The sequence below is a fragment of the Aythya ferina genome, assembly GCF_964211825.1.
Source record: "Aythya ferina genome assembly, chromosome: 1".
NCBI lineage: Eukaryota > Metazoa > Chordata > Aves > Anseriformes > Anatidae > Aythya > Aythya ferina.
In genome coordinates this window covers 21,216,888-21,244,171 of record NC_140296.1, presented here as the reverse complement: position 1 = coordinate 21,244,171, position 27,284 = coordinate 21,216,888, and the positions used below count along the sequence as shown (strand labels likewise).

Here is a 27,284-nt window from a genome sequence, read left to right as displayed (position 1 = left end):
GAATAGAATTACCAGTTACAGTTATCTCAGGTGGCATTTTAGCACTTCTGTCAGATATGGGGTCTTACTTGGTTTGTGGGATTATACAGAAGAGATGCTTATTCTTTTTCCGAGTATCAGAATCCAGTTTAGTTGTAACTTCTGCCACCTCATGTTCGCTTCTTAAATTGCTTTAGTAAACAAATTTCTGATAAAATTCCAGGAACTGCAAATAATGATACTGGAGGAAGGGAGCAGAATTGCAATTGTGCGTTTTCAGGTGCTGTGGTTTCGGTGTTACAGTTAAGATTGTTCCTTTGAATAGGAGGATTTCTTTGAGCTGAAAATCCAAAACGAGCTTTGTAAAACTGGCTTCATCTGAGAGGCTGGAAGTCTGTACAGAATGGATGGACATGATATGTGTTTTCATACATATGGATAGTGGAATCTGCCTTTGGCCTGTTGCCTTCTAGGTAAAAGGTTTCTAAGTTATGTTAAATAAAAGAGCTCTAAACCCAGTGTTCTCCAAACCCTCTCAAGGATTTGTATTCAGTGCATTCTAATGTGTGCAACCGTGTTTGGAGTTTCACTAAGAGTTAGCAGGCAATGCTGATTCAGGGTTATTAGAACAAGAGAAAAGAGCAGAGCGATGGTGGATGAGGTGCAATGCCATCAGCAGGTGAGCAGAAACACAGATCTCCACAGTCTCAAAACTGGGTAATCCCCAAGCAGGAAACACCAGTGCTTGGTATTCCGAGTTCTCATGGGATATTGGATAAGTTGAAAATGGAAAGCAACAAAGCATGCTAACGCATTGCTACTAGGACATGTGTCTTTTAGAAACAGTTTCTCCATCATCTCCTTCAAACCCACCTTACTGGTGCTTCTTACAGCGCTTGTTTCAGGGATGTGCTGTTAGTTTGAAGGACTTGATGATGAACTTCTGGCAGCACACCTTTAACTCAGCCTTAGTGCCTCTATACTGTTTGCGAAGTTGTTGCAAACCTGGAGCGTGTGGATCTTGGATTCAACTCTGAAAGTTGCCTACAAGTTGGAGAAAAGCCTATTATTAGACCCAGCTATTAGAAAACCGATTGCACTTGAAGATGTTTTTGGCTTTGGATCTGAGGAGTTTCAGGGCCAGCTTGGGAGGCTCCTCGAGCTTTCTGGAGCTGTAGAACTTATTACTTACTGAAATTTCTGGTGTTGAACGGGTGTTGGTGAAGCTGAATATTCAACTTATTGTCATTAAATCTCATTTATCTGCTGCCTGAGACTCATTTTTAGGCACGAAGTATTGATTCCCATACATCATTAGCAGACACAATGTTGTGTACCAGGAAAAAGTGCTTCGAGTCCAGGTTACGGTGACAAGCTGCTAGCAAATATGTGAGTGAGCTTGGAGAACAGCTGAAGAGAGAGAGGAATAGTAGTGATGTCTAGAAGGGCCATTTTTGTCCTGTCTTCCACTTAAAGATTTGAGCCTGTGCGGTAGGTACGTGGTTTGTTTTTCTTCTGGGGAGCAGTGTTTGTAAACTTAATCTGGATGATGGGGCAGGGGAAGAAGGGACATGTTTTTCTTATCAGTTATACAGGCTCAGCCCTAGAATTTAGCTGACAGTTGTGGCTATGAAGCATGGGTCAGAATAAGAATAGATTGTGTTTGTTTCTTCTGCAGTTGTATTAGCTCAGCATTATCAGCAGAAGCTGATTGGTTTTGACATTAAGTGGGCAAGTACAAAATGACTTGGGAGATGGAGAACAGCTATTTTAGGCAAAGTGCTATTCCTCTTGTGGTCTCACCAAGGTTGCCTGCAGGGATTGTTACAGGGAACAAACACCAGGCCTTTCTGCCATTCAGAGAAGCACAAAGAAATGCACCCATGAGTCCTTCACTCGGGCTGTGGGCGACCCAGGGCACCTTTCATTTCCTGTACCTGATATTCTGCCACCTGTTTTGTGATTTGATTAACGTGGCTGCATGGTGTTCCTGCAGAAAGTGAATTTTTGTTGGGTGGACTCACTTCTTACCCCTTACCTCAATAAGAGCCCTCTTGTGTCTATCGACACGTCCAGTGCTTGTGTGTGACCGTGCATCTGAGTGCTCCCTGTGTGGTCTGTGCTAATCTGTATTCCTCTAGTAGCTTAATTCTGCTTTCTGCTGCTTAGTGCTATGATTTATCTCCAGCTTTCTGCTAGGAATCTGCTCTGTTCATTAGTGACAGCGCTTGGCTTCATCATTCAGCTGCATTTGGTCACGTGCATCAGGATTCAGGCTCCAGCTGTCTCCGCTTGCAGCGTGCAGTTCCGTTTGCTGTCTGATGCAGCCTGCTGCCCAAAACAAGCTGTGGGCCTCGCCTTCAACTCTTCGGGAGGTCAGAGCTGTCGAATCGGTCATCCTTGGGCTGACCAATGGACGCAAGCTGTTCCTTCAGCTTAGCTGAGCTCCGAATTTAGAGTAGGCGTCTCTGCGCTGATCCCCAAAGAGCCGTGTGAGGCATTTGTACTGCAGGATTTTTACTATTTAAGCTCTCGAAGACTGGATTAATGCATCCTTAAGAATGACACTTGCTGTAAGCCACGTGTCGCTCTCCAGCCTGGATTGTCAGCATGCACAAACTAGTGGCCACGCATCTGTCTTGTGGTTTTGAGTGACTAAATGACATTGTCCATTTTTTTTTTTTTTATAGGAGGGCAACAAGTGACCTCTGCAACACGACAGCTTTTCTTGCAGAACAATACTCTGGCTATTCTTGGGCAGCTACTCTAGTTTTAAGCAACTTGGGAAACACTGAGCGGTGTTCAACTGGGTACCTGGCGTGCCCAGCAATATCCTTCTTTGTCTTTGTTAATTTTGTTAGGCTACGTGCATTGGATAGCTATGCAGAGAGCAGCAGAGATGTTATAGAGCTGCTGTCTGTTTAATTTCCTTTGTGATGCCAGGGTTAGCTTGATTGATGACAGCTTTCTTCCTGCATCTTGGAGTTCAGAAAATACGCTTCCTTTGCTCAATCATCTCTGTCACACATCTGAAGCTTTATTTACTATTAATATCCTTTGGGGGCCACTGTCTTCATCTGTGTCTCAATTTCCTTATTGGTCTGGATCTAGCACAGAAAAAAACTCCTGTCTTAAAATCTGATTTTTCTGCTGTGCATAAAAATGTTTTCTCTTTGCTGTTTATCTGTGAAACATCTACAAAGGTACAGATGTCTCTGTGTTCTGACTTGAACAGGAGGGTTATCTGAGAGCTTCAAGTCCCAGCACCCCAGGTTTGGCTTGGTACAGAACCCTTCCATAGCCATCTCTATGGTTTGATCTGAATGCAAGATTTTGCCCACTGTAGCTCGAGCTGTTGACAAACACCAATTCAGGTTAAATCTGAGGAATAAACGTGTTACGGAAGAAGTCCAACATGATGTTTTGCTCATTCAGTATCCTGCTAGTTCTGTTGAACCACCAGCATTTGGAGAAGTACCTACAAGTTTTCTAGTGTCAGAACTGAGTTCACTTCCACCTTTTCTGTTTTACACTGTCACAAACCAGTAAGAAAAATGGTATTTTCCCTGGGACTGCTCCACTTCGTGTAGTGCTGCTTCTGTCTTACTGCACAAGCTGCTAATCTGAGTGGGAGCAGTCACCCAATTACTGAAATGTTAATGCAGGCACCACACTGTACAAATTGTCCATTTTCTTAGGGTTGTGTGATGGAGAAAACCTTTTATCCTATTAGTGTAAAAGGTGGCTTGCAGGGTTCCTAATGCTTGGAATGATGGAGGCAGAGGGAAACCTCTCAGGTCCCGGGTCATGAGCATTTCCCGATGATGCTCTAAAGCTTGCATACTCATGTACTGAGTGTGTTGTAGCTAGCAAACTTCTGTTAGAAGTTCTCATGGCCTTCTTGTCATCCTAGACTGAAGTGCTGAATGTTAGTTTTCCAGTCTAAAAGACTTTAAATGCTTAGGCTTAGCCCTGGTATTAGCAGGGCTGACACCACTCACTCTTCAGGTAACTCTGATAACCCTGTAGCCTGATGAAACACTACTAGAGCAGAAGTTCAGCATGGGTGCAGTCCTAGGCTAAAATATACAAAGACACCGTGTGCTGCTATTTTTCTTTCTCAAATTCACCATTTGCATTCTTGCAGAAACCTCGTACTTGTTACTGTCACATATAAAGGGTTGCTTTTAGTAAATGGCCTCTACAGGAGTTCTGTTTGGCCTCAAACCCCCAAGGAGCACCCTTGGGAAAGCTGAGGAAATGTATCCTCTTCCACTTTGCTTTATAACTGCCTATTAAAATTGAAGAGATTGCTCTTGTTTCCATGATCAAAGTTAATTGAATATCAGACTTCTTAACTGGACCTACTCAAAGCTTTCAGTTCCTGAAAGATGTTGCGTTAGTAACATCCACTCTGCTCTTCACACAACTTGAAATCAGCTCGAGGTAAAACAAATCTGAAAAGGGCTAGGTATTTCTCCACAGTCATTTTTTACATTTTTTTTAATGTAACTTTACTCCTAAAACATAGGTAAATGTCATCTGGGCAGGAATACTGTTCCCTTCTTGCTTCTCCTTTAGCAAGTGAAACCGATTGTCTCCAGTAACCTCAGGTAGAGCAGCTCTTGCACAATTGTTGGAGAAGTGAATGGTAGTTTGCAGCTGCAGGATTAATTTCAAGGCTGTTATTACGAACCCTGGCGCTTGCATGCAGATGACCTAACCGCACCTTATTCTGCAGAACATTTACCTAATAACAAAGAAGGGAAGCATGTTTTAAATGCCCCCTGATGAGATAGGAGCTAGAAAATAAAGGCTCAATTGCAAAAAATTTCCAGAACTTCCTTTCTCATACTCTTGTCTAAAGTTTTAAATTACTGAGTACTGTAGAAGCCTTCCAATTGCCTTGCTGTTGAATGTGGAATAGAGATGATGAAATAGTGCAAGGAATGGTATGTATTTTGGGGGAAAACAACTCGCTTCAAGCAGGGACAGTTTCTTCAGCTCAGTGTTTTCTTCTGCTAGATCCGAGTCCTGCAAACAGTGTGAGCAATATCAGTAGGATTATTCTTGGCCGTCACACTCAGCATTGCTTTAGGATCTACACCTGTCAGGATGAAGCCAGTCTGGTAAACTTCTCCACTGCAGACCTGCTGTTCTCATAGTTAGTGGTTCTGCTGTTTTGATGAGATAAATTGCTGTGCTAACATTTGTTCTCAAAAATGGAACGTGGTAAGGTGCTTGATTGCTCTACTAACGAGGTACCAGACAGAAGTGGTAACTAGCTGGCTACTTAAGAGAAAACCAGCGTCATTGCTGCAAGAGTTGCTTGTGGCTTGTGATGGTTGGCAAGCTTCCTGAGTGACTAATCTATAAAAACACTGCAGAATTCACAACACTTTGTTTACTCAATCATAGAAAAGCTATGCTTAGTAATGAGCAGACATTAAGGGGACAGGTATATATGGCAAATACCACCTTTGCAGGCCCAGTGAAGCAAGACTATTAAATTCTAACTCATTGGTTTTCAAGCGATAACAAGTACAATGTGAACTTGTCAAGAAAAATCAGGCTTGATGCCCTAATGATGAGAGAAAGCTATAAAATAAGGCTCTTTAAATTTTGTCAAGCTTTAATCCCATCTTTTTTTAGAAAATAAATTTGTTAAACAGTGTGAAGCAAGTCTTAACTGTGTTTTATAAAATACTTGATGGAACTTGGAAAGCACAGTGGGAAACTGTATTAGACTCCTGCAGTAAGTGTCTCATGCCTCAAAGTTGAGAGCAGATATATTAGGCACTGTTTAAATTCCATCGGGATCTCAAATCTATTAAAAATAAGCAGTAATCATAATGTTTTACTAAATCATGGTCCTTTACTAGCTCTCTAGTACCTTCACAGGTACCTATGGGTAGACAGGCTCACTAGCATCCCCAGAGGTTTTTTCTCTGTCTGGTTCTTCCCTTAACTTTTTAAGGGATTTCTGCTCCACTCAAGGAGAGTGAGACTGTGCATGGCTTCTTTCCTGAAGAGGAGTGGGAAGAATCACTTAGTGACATGTTTTCATTCTGCTCAGTGACAGCTTTTGGCCAGGTACAAAAACTCTGCTTCTGTTCTCCCTGAAGTACAGACTTCTGAGAAGGTGGTGCCACTAGGAATGGATTTCTGTGATTTTGGGACAGGGTGGAGGGAACTGGGAAGAAGACTCAGAAGACGAACAGCAGAGCTAAGGGGATACTAGCTGAGCTGAACCGAATGGTTATGTTCAAGCAGCGAGGTGAGCCACAATATTAACACACTGCAATCATGCTAGGTCATACTAGTTTCTCCCTCAAAAAATAATTTGGTAGCAGTGTTGCAAGATCTTGGGGAAATAAGAGAAGGTGCAGGCCCTGAGGGAGAGCAAGTTGCCTTCACATGGTTGACGTGATGTCTGGTTCCCCGGAGGGAGATGCCTTCTGAAGGTGGCATCTGGGCACTCTGGTGTTCAGGAGCCGCTGGGTCTGCTGCCCACCAGGAGCCCTTCAGAAGTTTAGGGCTCCTTAATCTTCTGGAATATGGGGAATGAGGGCATCTGTGCTTCTAGTAGCATAGGTTGCTGCGGGCTCCTGGCTATGATCTGCTTAGTAATAGGGGAGGGAGGTGGAAGGCATTTCTCATGGGCAGGATTAGTGGATAATCTTCCAAAATGAGGCTTATTCCACTAACAGTCGAAGCAGCTGATTTGAGCCACTTTCAAAAAAATAAAACCTCTCTTAGCACAGCTGTTTCTACACATGCACAGGCTGGCTTTGAAGTTTTTTTTGGTAAATGTGAAGAATAAGGAGCCAGAAAGACAGTAGCATTTACTTGTCCTGGAGACAGAGTGGTCAAGAACGTTGTACATGAAGTAAACCTAAATACTTGATCATCTATCATCCCTAAAGCTGTGGCACAGCTTCCTGATACTTGACAGCGAGGACAACTAGTAAGCAGAAAGATTTCAAGGGAGTCATATGGAAAAAAAAAATCAACCTGTCTCTGGGGGAAAAGCCAACAATTTGTATAGTGTGCTTCTATAATTGCACTTGTGTTCTGGAGCTTGACTAGGAAAATAGATGAAAGCTGCTTCCTTGCACTTATGCTCTTAAGGGTACTGTCGTTTGATCTCCGCTGCAGTTACACAACATGAAATCAATGGGAAAGAACAGCGAGGATCCAGCAGTGCTCTTAGCTCCGTGTTTCTGAAGGGTAAAATCCGCAGCAAGGTTGAGCAATCGTTTGTGTTGCGGCGAGTTTCTTCAGACCGAGTAACCCAATGTATTATTCTAATGGCATCGTCTTGCTTAATGTATGGTGTGACAGATTTTATTTCTGAAATTTCTGGTTTTTCACAAAGAAACAATTCTGCACACGAGTTGATTTTAGTACATCCCAAGTACGAACTCACGGTACGCAACACTTGCATTAGGCAACAGCCAGTGCTGTCAGTTTGTTTATATGTTAGCATATTACTTTAATTACACCAGCTTTGTTGGCCAGCTGCTAGTTTGGTGAAGTTTTCTTGATGCTGAACTATTTTGTAAAACAAGTGGGTAATGTTGCCCTCCAGTGGTTAATGTTTAGGGGAGACAGAACCTGTTTGCACCGCTGATCAAGGATCGATCATTGGGAAAGGCTGGGAGGGAAGAGCAGCACTTCAGCTTAGGCTGTGGCCTTTTTATTAATTAAATAGCCAAGGCAAGTGCCAGTGGTACGAGGATGTAAGTGCTGAATGTATTAAGGCTGTGGCAGGGCTGCTGTTTGGTCTTGAAGCTGTAGCTGAGATGGACATAATTTCAGCGGGCTCTCCCTGAAAAAGACACTGAGTGTTTTTTAGCCTCTTGGCTCTGGTGGCAGTCTGCAGGATAACCGTAGCTTTGTGCAGCAATTGGAAATAGCTGCTGGATTAACGCTGTGAGAGAACTATTGTATTTTACGATGGGTTTCTCAAGTAATCCTAAAACACCTCTGGGTATTTTATGCTGGGTTCTTGTGAAAAAAGTTGCCTTGTTCCTGTGTCCAGAGCCCTTGTAAACCCACGGTTTGTTTCTGGAGCTGTAAATAGACTGCACGGGAATCGCTGTAAGTCACACAAAGCATCCCCAGGAGGGGGGCTCGGAAGGGAAGGGGAGGGAAGGGAAGGGAAGGGGAGAGCCGCCCTCAGGCGCCCACCTCACGGCTCCCCCTCAGCCGGCGGCCGAGGGGCGGCGCGGGGCCGGGTCCCTCCCGGGGGGCCGGGTCCCTTTTGGGGGCCGGGCCGAGGGCCCTGGCGGTGTCCCCGTTGCCAGCTGGCTCGCTGCGGGCTCCGCCGCCCCCTCCCCGGCCCTGCATTATTTAGCAGCAGCCGCCGAGGTAAGCGGCGAGGAGGGCGCTGCTACCGCCGCCTGTGGCCCGGCCCTGAGGCGCCGCGGCCCCGGGAGCTGCCGCCGGGCTCCGGGCGGGGTGCGAGGCTGAGGGGATGGCGGGGGGGGGAATGGGATGGAATGGGGTAAATGGGATGGGATGGGGGCTCCGTGCCTCAACCCCTCGCTGACCGGCCCCGCTCTCCCCACAGGACCCGTGTGTTCCCCCGCGGGCTACAAGAAGGCGGATGATGAGATGTCCGGAGCCACGTCCTCGGCGGATCTGGACGAGGCGCCCGCCCGCACCATTTACGTGAACCAGCCCCAGCAGAGCAAGTTCCGCGACAACTGGGTCAGGTAGGGGGATCTTCACCTGCCCCCCGTGCTGCCACCGGCTGTCGGCCCCCCGGGACCCCATGGCAGAGGTATTGGGGTCGGATCCGGCTGCAGGAGGAGGCTCGGTGCCATGGGCAGGGAGAGCCGGAGCCCGCAGAGCTCAGGTGCATGGCAAGGTCTGGGCTCGCTGCTCCCCTGCCTGTGGGAATAACAGCATCTAATTCGGTGTTTTTAGACAAAGGAGTTAACCCGTGACAATCTAGCATGAGATTGGGATGAAAATGTCAATATAAACCCCACGGAGCGTTGTCTGAAAAGGAGCGATGCTCAGCCGTAACAATAACTTAGTCAAAGTCTGCCAGCACAGGATAGGAAGCAAGGAAAAAAGCCAGTCTCAGTGGGACACGAACAGTTTGCAAGCTCACAGCCCTGTGCATGCACGGCTGTGGTCAAGTTGTGTTTCTTCACAAGAAGCAAGTTGCGGTCTTCATTAGACTAATGACAGTTTCCTTTGGTAGCTGGAGCCCTTTCGTTGTAGGGATGTGTGTTTCGGGTGTGCACTATCAGTTTGGAAACATAAATAATGAGCACTGAAAAATGTACAAGGATGTGTAAGATGTGCAAACATGGCACTGGTCCGTTATGGAGATGAGCAGATGGCCCCTGTCATGACTGAGGAGCAGCGTTATTTAGCAGGCTTCTGTTAATACAGATGTTCGGGTCATTGTTCAAGGAAGGGTTTACACAATGAGCGCCTTTGTGAGAAGAAGAAAGGACGTTATATCCTGTTGAAATGGTGATTTCCATTAGCTGATTTACTGTGTGTGTATATCATCAAGGGCAATTCTAAGAATATCTTCAGAAAGAATGCTGGTGTTCTGCGTAGTGCAACAACTTGTACGTGGTTTTCCACGCATCTTATTGCGTATTTGTGTGAAAAAGGCTATGGTTTAGGAGGAGTTTAAGTTGCAGCTATTCTTCAGGTTTTGTTTTTTCCTACATGGGCAGCAATGTTACATGTTTTTTTAACCTTCTTTTGCTTTGTGAAATATGACCAGAGTTTTTTTTTTTTTTTTTTTTTTTTTTAACGGATAATTGCATCTTTCCTGCTTTACAGAAAGAACCAGGGAATGAAGGTTGGCAAAACGTGTAGTTTGTTTTCCTGAAGGGATACAGTTTTGGCTAAATCGCATGGAAACACGTTACTAGAAATTTGTTCTTGGTAGTCCTACTGCCAACACCTGAGCAAGCTGTTGTGTTCCACTCACTGTCTGGAAGCCATCCTCTGGTAGCTATACAAGTTTTCCAGTAGCTTTTCTGCATCTTCCTCAGGGCACCCTGAGTCTCAAGGAGTATTGGCATATTAGGAACAGGACAAAATGCAGGTACTACGGTGAGGAAAATAGAGATGTTTGCATTGCCTAATCAGCAATCCTAGCTCCTCAGTGTCACTTAGAAATTAAGTTCACTTTCTAATAGCTTGCTCCTGCTTAATGAGAAAGTTTTGATCATTCCCCATTCTTTTAACTTCATGTGAAGTTGTTTTAACTTCATGTGACTCCTGTCAGTGTTTGGTAACTGTCAAGAATTCTTTGAACTCCAGTGTGCGTTTCAGGATGTTCATAGGAAGTTTCCGAAACCGTAATGCATTATATGGAGTAGCCTGCCCAAAGCTGAGCAAAATAGGGCAAGAAATGGAGGTGCAGAAGGTGGGTGAGTGATGTGGTTTTTCTTTTGGTTTAAAATTTTCTAATTAGCTTGGGCATCCTTATTCGTTCTCCCTTCCAAGAGACAGGCAGTATTAAAAGTGAACGCTCTTGTTTGTTGTGGGAGAAAAAGGAAAAGGTGATACGTGTCCGTGTCTTCTATTTTTGATGAATTTTGCAAAATTGATGATTCCCTGTACAACTTATAAGCGGTGTGCAGTACTGATGCAGAAACTAAGTAAATGGCAAAACAGGATGAGGCACTAACACTTCTTCTGAAAATCCTCAAGTGCAAGTGAAAGGATGTAGAAGGAAGAAATTTTCTCTATCCTTTTTTGTCCTTGGGCTTCATGGTGTAAAAAAATGAGCTTGTGAAAATTTGAGGAGCAGCAATTTTATTGTGCATTTCAAACTTTTATCACACAAAAAAAATCAAAACTCTGTGATAACACTTTCTATGTACCGTAGGTTAGATTTGGTTTGGTCCTTTGTATGTATTACCATTCCTCACTACACTGTAGCAGCAGTAATTCTGTTTGCAGGAGCAGCTTAGCTGTTTTCACCGCTTAATGTGTTCAGTTTGAAAGTTTGTTCACGCCAAACTTGGAGCTTCAAATAAAGGTAAATAATGTTCTATTTTTAGCTGAGGGATTTTAGAAGCTTTGAAACATGCAAAAATGGGACAAATGTAATCACTCTAATTACTGTCCAACATGCCTGTAGCTCCAGCGTTGTTTGTAGTTTTATAAAACTAACTGGTAGCTGTTCTGACTTGTTCAAGATGCACAGTTTAAGCATGCATCTTTTTATTTAATAGGGAGTATTTCTGTGTTTAATTTTGAAGTTCGGTATGAAATTAAACAAATCTATATTCTGAAAACTTCTAGCCATTTGTACACCGCTCTGTGCTACTTACAGCACCCAGCCTGCTTTTTTTCTCCATTTTCAACTGGCTGGGGGGAAAGGCTTTTTTCTATTTTTTTTAAATACTTCGTTTTCCCTGTAATTCAGGTGTGAAGCACAAAATTATAATGAATCATGAATGTTCCTGACCTGTGACTCTTGTGGTTTTGGTGTGATTCAGCAGTGACTGGTGGTGGTGGTTTCTGCCCGGATTACATAGAAGATCAGCATAGTGTGAAAAAAAACTGTGCAGAAGTGGCAGCATGGTTGGAGCTCTGATGGGAAACCTTTTTTGCTACCTGAGTTCGATGGTCTGGAACGATTTAAATCATAGCTTCTTTTACTAAGTATGATTTATAAAGTGATTATCTGAACAGTGGGGGAGATGACTCACAAGCCGCTGTTTTATAGTTTGAAAACAAACTTGTGTTGGGCTCTGTAAAAACAGAGGATGAAGATGGGGCATGATGACAGCAGTTAGATTGCCGTGTCAGTACTTCTGAAATGAATAAAACTGGCATAAGTATCCTTTCTAATACCTCCTTGGTAGTATGCAGAATAAAGACAAAACTCTGCTCCTGTGCTTTCAGTGGGTCTGGAATCCAGAAGTTTTGTTGAAAGGCTGCTCACGAGAACAGGGTTTGGTGACGCGACCTATCGAGAAGGTCCCAGAAGATGCATTGATATCCAGAAAATACCGTGTTCAGAGAGTTGTGAACATAGGCCAAAGTTAAGTTGTGCTAGAAGGGTGAGCAAGAAGCCTTTGGTTTCCATTTCTGAGCTGAGCAGCACCTTAAAACTCCAGCAGAACCGTGAGAAGGAACTTGTGATTTTGTAAGGCAGCAGCACTCTCACAAGGAGTTTAGCACTGACAGCTGAAACAAGGCTTCCAGTAACACCACAAGACCCGTGCTAACAGGCAGCCTGGCTGCAGTCTCAGGCTGTCCTGTCACTTGGCTTGCTTGCAGGATGCTTCCCGGTGGCAAAGCTGTGCCCCAGCCCGGATTCCTCTTGAATTTCAGTTGCATGTTGCATTAAATGAAACAAGGTGCATTGCTTTCTTAGCTTATAAATAGGCACTGTAGAAGCCACGTGTGCTTTTTTAGTGTGTGGGCAGGTTCTTGCTGGTGCTGCTGGTCTCAAAAGTCCATCGGTGCTGACCCAGCTGATGCAGGTATCCCAGGTAACGTTCACTGTGATCTGGTTTGAAAGCATGAATGGTGAAGCGTGCTGTGTGCAGGGGCATTCATTTGCATTTATGCCATAGAAAGGCTTTCCTTCTGCACTAACAAGTTATTTAGATAAATGTTCCTCAGGTAAAACTGCTTGTGTTCGGTTCTGCTTGGGGTTCAGGCACCGTAGTTGTTTGTGGTGGTGTTTGTATGGCGTTTGGAAATCTTTTCTGTTGTCATGTGAACAGAGCACTTGCTTGACTGCAGAAAAGTGTCTTGGAAAGGCTTGGGTACAGCTATAGGAGGAGTGCTTCAGCCAGTAAAACTCACCCAAAGTAACCAGTGCTGTGTGCCCGGTGTCAGTGCTGCGTGCTAGACTGTGGCAGGGTGTTGAAAGCTGCTGCATCTTGCTTCTTAGAGGGCTGCTCCTAGCTCCTGAGCCCCACGACACTTAAATTATTGGATCTTGCCTGGACAAAATGCCTAAATAGAAAGAACAGGTGCAAGGTAGCTGTGGTGCCCCGTGCCTGCTGCATGCTGAGCTTTCTGGCATCCTCATCTTTATTTTTCCCCAATTCCGGGAGAGATTTCACGTGTCAGCGGTAGCAACCCAGCAGGAGAATTAAACTGGGTCTCTTTCTCCCTTTGGGTAAATTCACTATTTAAGCATCTTTCAGACACCGGAGCCAGAGTTTAAAAGCAGTCTGACTTTGTGCAGACAAAGCTGCTTTCCCACATTTGTTGAATAAATATTGGCTCCCGTTCAGCAGTATATGCTCAGTTATGACGCTGCATTTCTACTTCTTCTTCCACTGCTAGTGATCTGTGTCCAGAGAAATGAAAACAGGAAGAAACTAATTCTTTGGTGATGCTTTGTGTAGTTTGAGGATTGAGTTAATGCAGATGCATCTTCCAGGGCTTGCAGGGGTGGTGTGTACAATAAATGATGTTTCCTGAAGTGTCCCATTCTTGCTGTTTGGTCTGAAGTATAGTTTGCTGCTTAGTTCTGCAGGCGTCACTGCCCACTGGTGTGGATCTGCACAGGAGACATTAAAAAAACAAAACAAAACAAAACAAAAACCAACCAAACAAAAACAACAGATTATCAGCTGCTCTTGGGCTTGTGTCAGTAGAAGAGTAGAAGAGAATAGAGTAAGACGTTCTCTAATGTTTTTCTAAAGAGTTCAAGAACTAAAAACTGCTTCCCATACCAGGTTTTGGATGGTAAAGATCCTTGTTCAGTTCTGGAAGAGCAGTAAGTCTTCATTTCTCCTACCACCCTCTGCCTGTCAATGGAGCAGCAGCTGCTGAAGTTTTGCTGCCACTTTGAATTAAACAATGGCTTTAAAACTGAATGTAGTGCTACAACCCAGAGACAGGCTATCATTTGTAGCAGGCCAGCTTGTGACTTGCTATCAGCCATCTTCACATCAGTGCAGCGTGTTCAGCGTGAGGCCTGCTTTGGGTTTGTGCAGTAACTGAACGTATTTTTGAGCTGAATCTCTTAGGCAGTAGTATTTCTAGGTTAACTGTTTGGCAGCTCTGCTTTATCGAGCTGTGCTTGCCAGCAGGGCTGCTGAGAAGCAAGGGCACGTTTCTGTAGTGGTGAGCTGACAGTATCGGAGCTGGCTGAAACAATGTCATGCCCACAGAGCTTTTAGTGCCGGTTTCTAAACATTCTTTGTTCGATGTGTTTGTTCCTGAAAAAGAGCCGGGAGCCTTTTCTCTCCTCTGCAGGGATCACATGAACAGAGAACAAATGGAAAGGCCCGTTCTGAGCGTCAGCTTTAGGAGAATCCTCCAGCACACAGGATTTGGAAGTCAAAATGCTACCACTTGTAATAAACGTGACCTTGTTTGCCAGTTAAACCGAGCGTAAGCAGTCGTGTTAAATGCCTGCTCTGTACTCAGACTGCCATGAGCGTTGCTGCAGGAGGCCTTTCTAGTGGCAGAGCACTTTGGCAACACGACATGAATTTTTGCAGTCTCCCACTGCCTATATGTGGCACAAGGCCTGCTGATAACGGGGTTAACTTGGTGCAAGGAGCCGTAGGTTCGGAGCTCTGATAAAGCATTCCCTGACTCTGGTTGCTCTTACTGAACTGGAGAGAAGCAGGATTGTCATGCTCCAGTGGGCAGCAGTTCGTGATGTATTTTCACGTGCTTTTGTCTTAACACAGGTCTATAGAAAGTTAACACTTGATACGAAGTGACTGGAGGTGAGCTTGTTGCCCATGCAGCTTCTGAGCAAGCCCAGAGAGCTGAGCCAAGCTGGGATTGTGAAGCTGGCCAGCACTCCTCCAGTGGCCCTCATGCCTTAGGGCAGCAGCACTGCTTGCCAGGAGAAGCCAAGGCCATCATACCCATCACCCTGCCTTTTTATTAGGCGTTGGGCTGCAGTGCAATGCTTCAAAATGTTCATTACTCTAACTGGGAGCGTGTCTTTGAGATGTCCGCACCAGTGCGGACTGCCCTCTGTGTGAAGTGCTGCTGAAAACAATTGCCCAGCTGGCAGCTCTCTGCTGCTTTTTCATCCTGTTGTGTGTCATTTGAATACATCCGAATATTCCTAATCACCTTCATCAGCTCAGGTAATTCAGGAGCCCAGATTTATTCCTCTTGTACAAGATTTTGTTGGGAAATCTTTGCAGGCTGGGCAGAAGAACGCCCTTCAAACAAAGGCCTGAGCTGCTTTGTGACCCACTTTGTCCTGGGGCGGTGTGTGAACATCTCCTGTGTGCAAGGTGTCAGCGTAACCATAGGGAAACAGCAGGGGAGAGCAGAAAAGGGCTCACAAAACAAAACAGCTGCTTGGAGCATGGACACAGTGGTCACCCCAGGTCAGATGTGGTGGCCTTTGGTTCCTTGCCTTGCACTGGTGAGGCACTTCGGCTTTGAGCAATGACAGCTGTAGGATTCAAGCTTTGCACTTCGGGCTGCTGTTACTGCCCTGTTATGACCTGAGGCTGCCTCAAACTGTCTCGAGTATTTGAGCATCACATCCCCATTTCTTAGCTGAGGGAAGCGTACAGGCCATGATACAGCACAGTGAGATGGGCTTGCAAGTAATTGCTCCTTATAAGCCTTTGATCTCTTATTTCAGGAATTCGTAAGCATCCGATTGATGTCCTTCAGTCAGTTTCATGATCAAAATGGTCTTCGGTATGGACAAGGAGTTAGATGAGCTTATTGGTCACACCACCATCAAGTTTCTCAGCTCACTGCTTGCTGCTTTTCACGTGGATATTATCAAAATACTTAATAGTTAGTATTTTCTTGTAGCATGATAATGAGTTACGGTATGACAGTGAGTTAAGAATTCAACTTTATTTATTTTTTAATTATACAATGGTGCCTTTTAGAGGAGTCTCTGCATTTTTGCTAGGAAGTAGGGCCAGACTTTGAGCTGATGTGTACCCAAACTCCTCTAGCAGGGCTCGGTGGTGTTTGTCCCAGTTTGCCCAGAGGTGTGACTGGAAGCATAACTGCCATGAATGAAGTTGCAGCTATCAAGGAGCTAGATCTCTTCCAATGTTTGTACACCTGTTCAAACGTGCAGCCCCGCAGGTGAGCAAGGTGTGCAGAGCTAACAGCTGCTGCTTTAGGAAGTGCTGCTTTGTTGTTTTCCTGCCTGTGCTCTGCTCCTCAGCACCAGGAGCTGAACAGTCCTTGGTCTGTGTGAGCGCTGCTCTGCAACAACTAAACCATCCCTGTGTTATCAGCATTATTCTCAGCCTGAATCCAAAGCACAGCACCACACCAGCTGCTATGAGGAAAATTAACTCGATCCTAGCCGAAAACAGGCCAACATGCATCGCTGTGAGGGAGCAAAGATAATTTATTTACAAGCATTGTATTTGTCTTTTAGAAAGTTCCTCTTCAGAGCCCAGTTCATCCAGTAAGACTCTGAGCTGAGCAAGTGTATTACGTAGCCTTTCATGAGAAACTTTTTAAAAATAGTAATGCACACCTACTGCGTATAAATACAGATGATTATTGATCCTGATCTGTGTGGTAAGTGCTGAATGTGCACTGCTGGTTAGAGCCATACCTATTTTTTTGCAGGTGTTTGCCATGTTACTTAAGTAACAAAGCACACGAATGGAAGAACTTGCTTCGGATTAAGTTATTTCAAAAAAGCTTTATTATGTTTTCATTAGCACAACCATGAGAAAAGGAATGCAGTTTGGAGCTGTTAGCTCTGGAAGTTGGAAATGGCAGAGTGTCGTTAATAAATGGTGCAGCTTGATTGCAATCAGGCAAACTCTTGCTTTAATATAATCGTGGCAAATGCTCTGGGCATGCCATTTTGTTACAAAAACGTGTTTCTGTGGCATATCATGCAGTTTCGCTAGCTCGGTGGCCTGTAAAGCATTATATGGAGTTGTAAATTCCATTATATGGAATTTGAGGCATCTTTCTGAAATCTGCCAGTTCCTGACTTCTCATTAGTATGGCCTGGGGAATTCACTTGTGGGGCAGGGCTAAACTATTCACTTAATTAAACCATTTTTTAAAGACACAAGGTACCACTGAAATGTCTTTAATTATATCCTGTGTTGTAGGAGGGCTGTTACACTTGGGACCAAGGGAATGTAACTTCAAATGGAAAAAAAAAAATCCTACTGCTGGAAATCCTAACAGCATTTCAAAGACATAAACGTCCTGCTTAATATGTTTAAATGCAGATGGAGGCTTTGATTCAGTTCGTTTTGGGGGTGTAATCTGTGTTGAAATCCGTCCCCTTGAGGTTCCTGTGAAATACCACTTGGAGCATTTACTACAGGACTCTGCAGATCAATAGGGCCAGCAGGATGTCTGTAGCCTGTAGTGCTAGAAGTGCTGTTACGTGTGCTGTATGTATGCTTTCTTTTTTTTTTTTTAGGAGATCCAGTTGAAGTAATCACTGGTTTGCATCAGGCCTAGCCAGGGTCGCTTAAAGAGGAAACCATAAAATTGAGCTACAGCTCCCACAGCCCAGTAAGATCGGATCTTGGTGGCTTGTATCTCATCACTTTGACTCCTGCTCCCCCCACTAATTGTATTCCAGTGCCCAACGCAGAGCTTTTTGAGCAGATGATGCTGTTGCCTCTCCTGTCACTGCTTTATTCCAGGAGGTGCAGCGGAGTCTCATTAAATGACATGGAGCTGGGGCTGGGGAAAGACAAGAGGGAGAAAGTGGTTCAAGCAAATAGATCAGTCTTGGAGAATGCCCTTCTCCAACCTTGTACGTACAAAGATAAATGTAAGAGATTCCTGCTGTACTTAATTACCTGTTGATCAAGGTTGTAGTAAGTTCTGTGCACAGCAATCGGTTGTGAAAGGCAGATCATGTAGACAAAGCATTTGCTTTTATTCTGAAAGGCTTAAAGGTGCGAGGGAATCGGCAAAACATTTCGCAAAGAGGTTCACACTTAACATGGTGCTTGTGGCTTGGGAAGCTTCAATAAAGCAGCATCTTTTCTGTGTTTGAGGGGCTGTGTTAGTGGTGCTTCGGGAAACAATTTCTCCTTTCATGAAAGGAGGATGATCTTTTGGTTCTCTGTTCCCTGGAAACATAAACCACCTTTATCTTAAAAGCTGAAAACCCAAAAAGCAAGCCTGTCGCTGGCTGGCTCTTGCAGGGATTACGTTCAGTGTCTGGAAGATACAGCTGCACTCTAGCTGCAGGCACTTGGTTTTTCAAGTTCCAGCTCATGCTAATGATAAAGGAAGGAAGGTGCTGTGGTAATTCCATAGTAAATAAGTCAGAGTTGCTTTTGTAACTGTAAAAAGCATATTTTTTTCTTTTCATATAATGCAATGCTGTGTGGATGCTGCTGGATGGACTCTCTCTCATGCTGCTCAGACAGTGCAAGAAAATTCATGCTGCAGAACCTTTGTCAGGAAAGCATGTAGATCATGGAGTAAATCGTGTTCAGGGAGCAAGGGCTTGCATATAATGGTCTTGATCTCTTTTTGATCTCTTTTAAGCTGTTTTTTTTTTTTTTTTTTTTTTTTTTTTGGTAATTTGACAACTTGGGTGAGGCTGATATAACTCATTTAAAAATCCAGGGGTTAAACTCTCTTGTCATCTTGGGCACTTTTCCTGAAATTGTAGTCATGCTTACTGTAACAGCCATAGCTGGGTTGGATGTGAGGAGGATGAGTAATTGCATAGCTTAGAGACAAGTCAGTGTACTGTACTTTTCTTTTACCTTTTTAAAAAATGGACAAAAAACACTACCTGTGGAAAAAGAAAAGCTTATTCTAAAAAAGTGTGTATTGTTATTACGGAAGGTTGTGCATAACTGAACCTAGGATGGTTCTGAGCTAGGAGAAGAGGCAGTGCAAAAATAGCACTGTCGAATTTCTCATTTTAATGTTGTTTAACTCTGCCTACCCTGGTGTTACAATCCAGGTTATGATGGGGGTAAGCACTCAGGTGCTTCAGCCTCAACTGAAAGGCTGCCTCTTTGTGGTACAGGAGTTTGGACAGATGGCACGTTGTATGATGGTTCTTCCAGTAATAAAGGTTCTACTGATTAAAGAGGGACCGTCAGCCTTCTGGCTCTGTATGTTACCTCTTGTTCTGTGCAGTTCTTTCTTAAAACACAGACAACTTTATCCCTTCATATTCTATACTTGTCTTTACTGTATGAGCTTTAAACCTTTTTCTAACAATGGCTTTAGAAACCTACTTGATTTTTTCTGTCATAATCCCTGTATGATGTTCAGATGAAGTCCTAAAATCAATATCTTTTGACCTGCAGCACAGCCAAGTACAGCGTGGTGACTTTTCTACCTCGATTCCTGTATGAGCAGATAAGAAAAGCTGCAAATGCATTCTTCCTCTTCATTGCCTTACTGCAGGTAGAGTTTTATTGTTTTACTGAACTTTTACTGCATTACAGTTATTAAATAACTTGAATCCTCGTGCTTGTATGTTCTAAACATATATTAAATAGTAATATTAAGAAGGTATATACTTAATAGTTGAAATTAGAGGGTACTATAGATATTTTTTCAACATAATTCCTAAAATCAAGATAGCTATATTATTAATAAATGAAAACAAGAGGTATCACAAAATATGGAGTTATTGACCTTACTGTAAATAGCATGTATGGATTCGTGTGAAGCTGCTCCTTGTTTAGATAGTCCAGGTATTCGCTTTGAATCAGTGATAAACATCAGTTGAATGCTTTCCTTATTAAGTGAGGAGAATCAAAATAACAGGCCTATACAACACCTTCATCATCTAATTTAATAGTAGTAGTTTCTTCAGATCTTTTAGGATAGTTTGTCTACTGAATTTGGATGTCGATCACACAGAAATAAGAATTTAAGCTCTACCATCTCTCCGCTGAGATAATTGCATAAAATGATAAATTTACTGGAAACTTATTCTTAACATAGAATGGATCTCTCTTTTCCCTCTTCACAGCAAATTCCAGATGTCTCTCCAACAGGAAGATATACCACCTTGGTGCCATTGCTATTTATTCTAACTATTGCTGGCATCAAAGAAATCATAGAAGACTATGTGAGTATGGATTATTATATGGGGAATCTGTGCTAACAACAGAAGGGGTGCTTCAAAAAGCCATAAACTGCCATAAAGCTGTGCATCTCTAAGTCAATTCAAATGCTGAATGATGGCAAAGTACCGTTTTATTTTCAAAGATGCTGACACGACTAGAATTTCTGTAGCATACTGAGATAAATTAAGTGTTTTCCATTACAGCTAAATGGCAATCAAAAAAGTTGTATGGAAGCAACTTAGTGAAAACTGGAATGATTCTTTATACTTCTTCAAACTTGCTTACTAGTGCTTTCATTAGAAAGACCTGGCTAGAAAGCCAGTGTTATTATATTGGCACTGCAGAGTTCCGACAGATATGTGGGCTTTTTAGTTGATCTTAAACACTCGAGATTAAAAATAAATAATAATAATAATAATAATAAATAAAAAATCCACTTTACCATAAAGCAAACTGTTTTGGAGAAAATCTGTGTCAAGTTCCTTAGATACTCTTTGAAAAGCAAGAAGATCTTATTATAAAGTTCTGATGAATAACTTAGAAAATAGTTTAAACACACAGCACGTATTCTCCAACCATCACCTAACTACACTGTCGCTCACTGTTACTTTTGCTTTTTTCCTCTCTGAAAAAAACAGTTTTGGAGACTTAAGTCTTCTGCTATCAGTCCAGGTCGGAGTATCCTCTTGTAGTCTGTCCTGTTTCTAGCTCTAATAGTTTCAGAATCTAATGAATTGTAATGAGGCGTAATGAAATGTTTTTCCTTGCAGAAAAGGCATAAGGCAGACAGTGCAGTGAATAAAAAGAAAACAGTAGGTAAGACTAAATTTTAAATATTTGAAGTGCAAATACTGAATACTAGAACATGTTATGTTTTTTAAAAAAAACAGTGCTGTTGCTTAAACCATCATAATGGTAGTGAGTGAATGTCTTTTTGGACTAGGTGCGTTAGCACCAAACCTTACACAGTGTTTCAGATTGATGCTGACAGTGTCACACCTGGGGGTGAGAAGTGGGGGGATGAAGCTTTTAGAATTTAATTGCTGATATAACTTCAAGGTTGCCCAAAGTAGACAATTTTCAGCCCCTCCGTGAAAACTAAGTGATTTTCTCCCCCTCCAGAACACTGCCCAGACTGTTCAAAACCCACCAGATGCTATAAAAGTTTTTCAACTGTTTTTTTTTTTTTTTTTTTCCCCACAATTGCATAGCCTGGGTTGGACAGCTGAGGCTGTATCTGGTAGAACTGTACCTTCTGGGGACTTTGGTGCGCTGTTCAAATGAGCTACGTGTGTGAATTGCATAGGACTGAGGAGAAAATTGTTCACACCTCAAATAGAGGGGCCAGGCTCTTCAACCTTCATCTGTTGCACACATTTCTGTAATACATCTGTACATCTCTAAAGACTGGCCACAGCTGTTTTCAGTGAAGGGTTTGGTCTTATTTTAGGTGTATGTGATGTGCTCAGAGCTGGACTGGCCTTGCTTACCTGACAGTGGCTGGGCATATATGAATATATTTGACATTCCTGCTTAGGTTAGGGTCGTACATGTATAAAGTACATGCAGGAGAACTACTGGGCCGACAGTGTTCCCGAGTAGACGATCAATGAGTGTTAAGACACCATTGGACCTGGGCCCTACAGAAGCCAAGGCCTGCTTCAGTTCCTTGCTCCCCCCAAAACCCCTCTCCCCCATCCCTTTCAGCTTTGACGCTTAGGATTCTACTTCTGTCAAAGTTGATCTTGGCTTTTTGGTAGGGTTTTAGGTCTGCTTGACACTGAAGTTTAAGCCCTGTGTGGTGAAATGAGATGGTAGTGAGGCTAGCTGGATCAGAGGGAAAATGGAGTGAAATACAGGGGAATAGATGAGAAACAAACAAAAAAGACTCATATGGTGAAGGTGCTTCCCAGTACTGATTAACAATGAGCAGTGGTGCCCTTTTATTTAAGGAGTAAGTAAAGATGTCCACCTCCTGCAAATGAAATGCCAAGAAGAAATCAGGCCACCAACTATTTTCTATCAGGCAACCAAGTGATTGCATGTAAACGTTAAGACAATCCTCTTTTATTTTATTTTTTTCTTTGATGCATGTGTCTACAGCTTTGGACAAAATGTGGTCCAAACTTCTGAAAAGTATTTTTCTGATTTGTGCGCTAGTTCTCACTCCAGTCAATGTTCCCTGCCGCTGATCTAGTTTTTGAAGTTTGCCTGTGTTTTGGTTATTTATTCTGATCTAACTTCACATTTTCTTCCCAGTTCTAAGAAATGGGATGTGGCAGAACATTATATGGAAAGAGGTAAGTAAAACTAGGGGAAGGAGGAGGTGTTCACAAATTTTTACTGCTGGAATAAAGTAAGAGGCCTAGAGTTACCATGCCTTGCGTGAGAATTCCCTGTGACCTGAGGTGGGAGGGATCTTCTGTGTTACAATAATGAAAATTGCCATGAGCAAGGCACTGAGTACCAACCTTAAAATTTTAGTACTATGTTTCAGACAGATGCTGATGAACTGTTTTAAGTATTCTTGCTTGATAGTTAATATGCTCCAGGGTACAAAAAGTATTTTGTTCTCTGCCCGTGTCTAGAAGAGGAACTTTCACTGCAATGTTGTACTTCTCAGAGAAGTTTAACAGGCTTATATTGATATCTGTGCTCAAAAGGTCTTATGTTTGGAGGCTAATTAGTAAGGGGTTTGCTCAAGTAAGGAAGAGAAGCCCTGCAGCATGCTGAATCCAGGTTGTGAGCAGCCCTGTCCTGGGGCCTGCTGAGATTTATTGGTAGAGCTTGCTGAAATCCTTCAGGATGCAGTGATCTAACTGTGGCTCTTAATTCCCTTTAAAGACAAAATTAGCTCTGTTAACTAATAAAGGAAACTAAGGAAAAGTACAGTCTTTTATAACCTCTGGGAAATGATACATAGCTCATGAGACCTCAATGCAATCCTGCTGAATTGTTAGACTATAACAGAACTAAACTAAAGATTCCTGGGGATTCTGAAGCCTCGTGGTAGTGTTTGTTTATGCTGGTCGATGCCCTATTTATAACAAGGATACTGAGTGCAAAGATAATAGTTGAAGCTGAGCCTGCAGTCTGTGGTTGTTCCTTCCCCTTCCCCCTTGTTTATACCCTTCGTCTTCTCAAGCACTTCCCAGATCGGTCTGTGTCTTGCACCTGCATATTGTCCAGGCTTGCTTATGTTGTTAGAGATGAACTGTTCTGTGCTATCAACATGTTTACTCCGAGACAGACTTCCTATATTTTTTGTGCTGAAATAAAAGAGAATTTGTTTTCAGTGGGATCCAAACAGGACTAATGACTTCCCCTGTGCAAACATGCCATCTGTTTTATTTTTAATAAATTAACGCGTTCAAGTATTTTAGGCCCGTTTCAATGGGCAATACAGGGGATGCTCACCAGTCTGATATACTTCGGGTGGTCCTGGCTTACTGTCTTGAGAGTTGCAAGGGACTTCACTGGTAAGAAGGACTGAGTATGTGACACCTTTTACAGGTGCTGGAAACTCTTAGGTCTTCTGTACTCCAGAAATTATAACTTTGTGAATCTCGAGTGACTCCAGGCCAGTGAAGAACTAGTTGATGCTGTCTATCTGTGGAAACGATGCTTCTTGCTAGGGACTAATACAAGCAGTGCCTTGTGCATTACTTAGGTGTGTGAGTAATATGGAGAAAAAATATGAGAGACACTTGAGGAGAGTGTAACCTTTAAGTTAAGGTACTTTTTCACCTGGAGAAATCTTTCTGTGGGTTAGATAAGACTGTACTTAAAGAAATGAACTCAAATTTGGATAATAGCTGGATTATTGAATAAGCCAATCGCTTCTACAAATAAGCCACAGAATTTTACACTCTTCAATAGAGTATATATTTAGTTTTTCTATAGAGAATACCTTATTTAGCGTTCAGAAAAGGGAAGGTTTTGGCACCAGATTTTCAAATTTGCAGTGAAAACTACTCTGACTTCCAGTAGCACTGTCTGTAGTTGTTTTGTGCATGATGTTCTGTTAGGTGAAGGAAAATAACCAACTAACATTGCAGACGAGCATACTGTTTGTTTTTCTCTTCCATGCTACTGTTCTCCTGCCCCTGATTCACCAGGTAGCAGTAGGCGATATTGTGAAGGTCACCAATGGGCAGCATCTTCCAGCAGACATGATCATTATATCTTCCAGGTATCCTGAGTGGGTGTGGAAATGTCTGATGAACTGAGGTGCAGAGGACTTTAAACTCTGTATTTGCTAGTGGTAAAAACAGACATCAGATGACACTACGTCTCCTCCACATCTAAAATCAGACTTCAACAATGTCAAAACATGCTTTAATAGGCAATTATTATTATTTTTTTAGCATTGCTGATAGGTTCTTAAGAAAGAAGGCTTCTTAAAGACTTAGTAGCATAACTACTTGTAATACACCAGGTGTATCATGGAGTTTGGAAGATGGAAGGTCTGTTGCACAAGCTTGGTGCAGTTAATTGTTTTGTGGCCCTCTGAGGACCCCTCCATTTAATCAAGGAATTTTCAGTTTTCTTCCAGTTAATTCCATTGAATTTCCAGGATATTTTCTTGCCCTCGAGGAAAGATTTCTTCGAAAGCTGTTAAAACAATTTCAAAAGGCTAGCCCAGCTGGCATCTAAATAAATAGCCAGCAGAATAGGTTTTGGGCTTCGTTCATATGCTCGTTGTCTTTGGGCCATGCATATGTTGCCTCATCCCTAGTGTGGTAGCAACAGCAACACGAGTACTTCTCGTTCCCTCTTGTGGGATGTGGGACAATTGAAACAGATATGGTGAAAAATGAAGGCTAGTTCGTGATTCGAGGAAGCATTTAGGTGGTATTCAGCTGATGAACTATCTTATATATTTTGTTGGACAGCTTTAAGGGGTCAAATCAACACCACTAAGCACACAGGCAAGAGAGATTTGAACAAGAGACAGTAGTGCTGTTTGTGTTCTCGCTTTTTTTTTTTTTTCCAAGTAGAGACAGGCACCTTGCTTTCATGATTTTCTTCAGTCCACACAAATACTTTTCGACAGAGATGACTGGTTTTGACAGGTTGCTCTGGTCTCCCTCTTGTCCTGTCATTATCTGATTGAGCAAAAAGTCACTTTCTGTCTTTTTTTTTGATAAGTCCCCTTTAAGTACTGAAAAGAGGCAAATTTAATGTGATCAAGGGTAGAGGTATCTTTTTTTAAAACAAAAACAGACAATTTTTTATAATGAGCAGTTGTCAACCTTCACATGCAGTTAATTAGGCTACTCTTAGACATAAACAACTTTCTGTTTCAGTATTGAGAAATAGTTGTTTCTGCTAGAACTAAAAAAAAAAACCAAAAAAACCACCACAGAACAACAACAAAAAAAACCCACTAATTTCTGATTTATACCTTAACTTGCATGGGTCAGCTTTTTGTTCTATATTATTCTACTAACTTGTTATCATTGCTAATCATATAACTGAAGAATTAAACCCAAAGTATTTTGATTTTAGGAGATGCTTTGCTTGAAATAAATAGCAATTTCTATGGCAGTTCTGCTATACAATTGGTTTTATTTCCATGAGTCTTTTAAATGATGATGCTAAGTGTCCTCAGTTCACCAGAAGGCATTGCATGCTCTGAATGGGTGAGAGTTTCTTTTGTGTGTTGACTTTTCTGTCTGAACTGAGTGTTGGAGTTGAAGTAGATGATTGTTTGTTATCTTGATTCTTTTTTTTTTTTTTTTTTTTTTGCTTCATAGAAGAAAGGTGACATCAAATGAAGTTCACATACAGAATAAGTTTACATGAAACAAAAATGAAGTGATTTAAACCCAAACAAAGCTTTGTATGGAAACACTTCTACATTTCTGTGGAAATGCAAGGAATTGCTTTGTGAGAGATCTACCTCAGGAGTTAACCACTCCAGTTGTTGTGGATAAACTGTTTCTAACAAATACAATTGGAACCAAGCTGAACTTTCACTATGACTTCTTTGGATTTGGGTTCAGGTTGATCTTATAGGAAGAGGTAAAGGACAGTCTCTGCACCTTTCTTCTTGAAGAAACTATCAATGGAGAGAAAAATCTAGCTACTTACTGTGTTACATGTGTACCTGTACATTTCTTAACAATACTTTCCTAAGGAGCCTTTTGTTGCTGATGCTTCTGCTAATTATGTTTGCTGTAATTGGTTATTTTGGAAAGCAAATAGCAACATCTCAAGAGTATGAATAGTGATATGCTGAAGGAGCACATGATTTGGGTCCAGGCATGAAACTGATGTTCCCTAACAGCCTAAAAAGGCAGTGGTAAAAACAGTTTTGGTGGTTCCATACAGAGGTTTTAAATCTTAAGCAGTGTGTCGGGAAATAATTGGTGTTAGGTAGTACTGTAATAAGGTAATGTTGTTCTGTGCAGAGATTTTCCACTTCAGATATAGGTAAGACCTCGACTAACAGCAAATCTGGACAACTATGAGGAAGATTTTTTGCTATGCTAGAAGATGCAGCTCTCAGTTTCAATCTTATCATACCTTTTCTCATTTTTTTTTTTAAAGGGGTGAAATAAACACTGCTTAGCAGTGACTTCACGTGTACTTCCAGAAGTTTCTCAACTTAAAGGTGGTCCTGTGGCCACAACCTTGTGTGTGCATGGTTCACAGACAAAGCTCAGTAGTAGAGGGCACCACCCTCTTCATCCCGTTGCGTGTCCACTTCTTGCACTCCTCATTAATTAGCATTGCATTTATCCATAGCTCATGCAATCTGAAGCAATATTACGGACTACAGTGTAAAATATTTTTTTCAGGCATCCAAGTTAATTGTGATTTGTAAAATTCTTTAGACCTGTCTTTCTGTATAATTTAATATTAGAGCATTCATATTCGAAGGCATGTCTGAAAAATATGTGCTCTTAGCTGGCTCTTTTATGGTTTTATGCCACGAGTATTGATTTTTCTCTTCTGCAGTGTATTGAAGACGTATCATGGACCACTTCACTGCAAAAGTAGTATATAAAAAGTAATTAATTTTCAATATTGACAGTCTTGTTGTGCTCCTTACAGTGAACCTCAAGCCATGTGCTATATCGAAACAGCCAATCTTGATGGGGAGACGAATCTTAAAATACGACAGGTAAAACAAAGAGAACTTTGCTGTTTTTCTGCTAGGTACTAGTGTTAGCTGCAGGGCAGACGGTAGCTTGCATGACAGCAATACTCGTACTATTTAAAATAAATAAAATAAAACAAGACAATAAAATACGCATCTCTTTCCAGGTTGCTGTAAGCCTTTTTTTTCCTGAC

At 42.4% G+C, this 27,284-nt stretch overlaps 1 protein-coding gene across 7 annotated transcripts in view; it reads left to right on the top strand.

Annotated features, from left to right (window-relative positions):
- ATP8A2 (ATPase phospholipid transporting 8A2) overlaps positions 1-27,284 on the top strand; it is a 311,180-nt gene that overhangs the window by 25,241 nt on the left and 258,655 nt on the right. For 6 of the 7 annotated variants that reach the window (XM_084539155.1, XM_084539154.1, XM_084539151.1 and 3 more), the window contains 7 exons: positions 8,555-8,699; positions 19,212-19,311; positions 19,886-19,984; positions 20,753-20,798; positions 22,242-22,282; positions 24,101-24,174; positions 27,045-27,114. In XM_084539155.1, coding sequence (XP_084395281.1) covers positions 8,555-8,699; positions 19,212-19,311; positions 19,886-19,984; positions 20,753-20,798; positions 22,242-22,282; positions 24,101-24,174; positions 27,045-27,114 — 575 coding nt within the window. Of the gene's footprint in view, positions 1-8,554; positions 8,700-19,211; positions 19,312-19,885; positions 19,985-20,752; positions 20,799-22,241; positions 22,283-24,100; positions 24,175-27,044; positions 27,115-27,284 lie in introns of those variants that run through there. The other variant, XM_084539156.1, reaches the window with a different exon arrangement.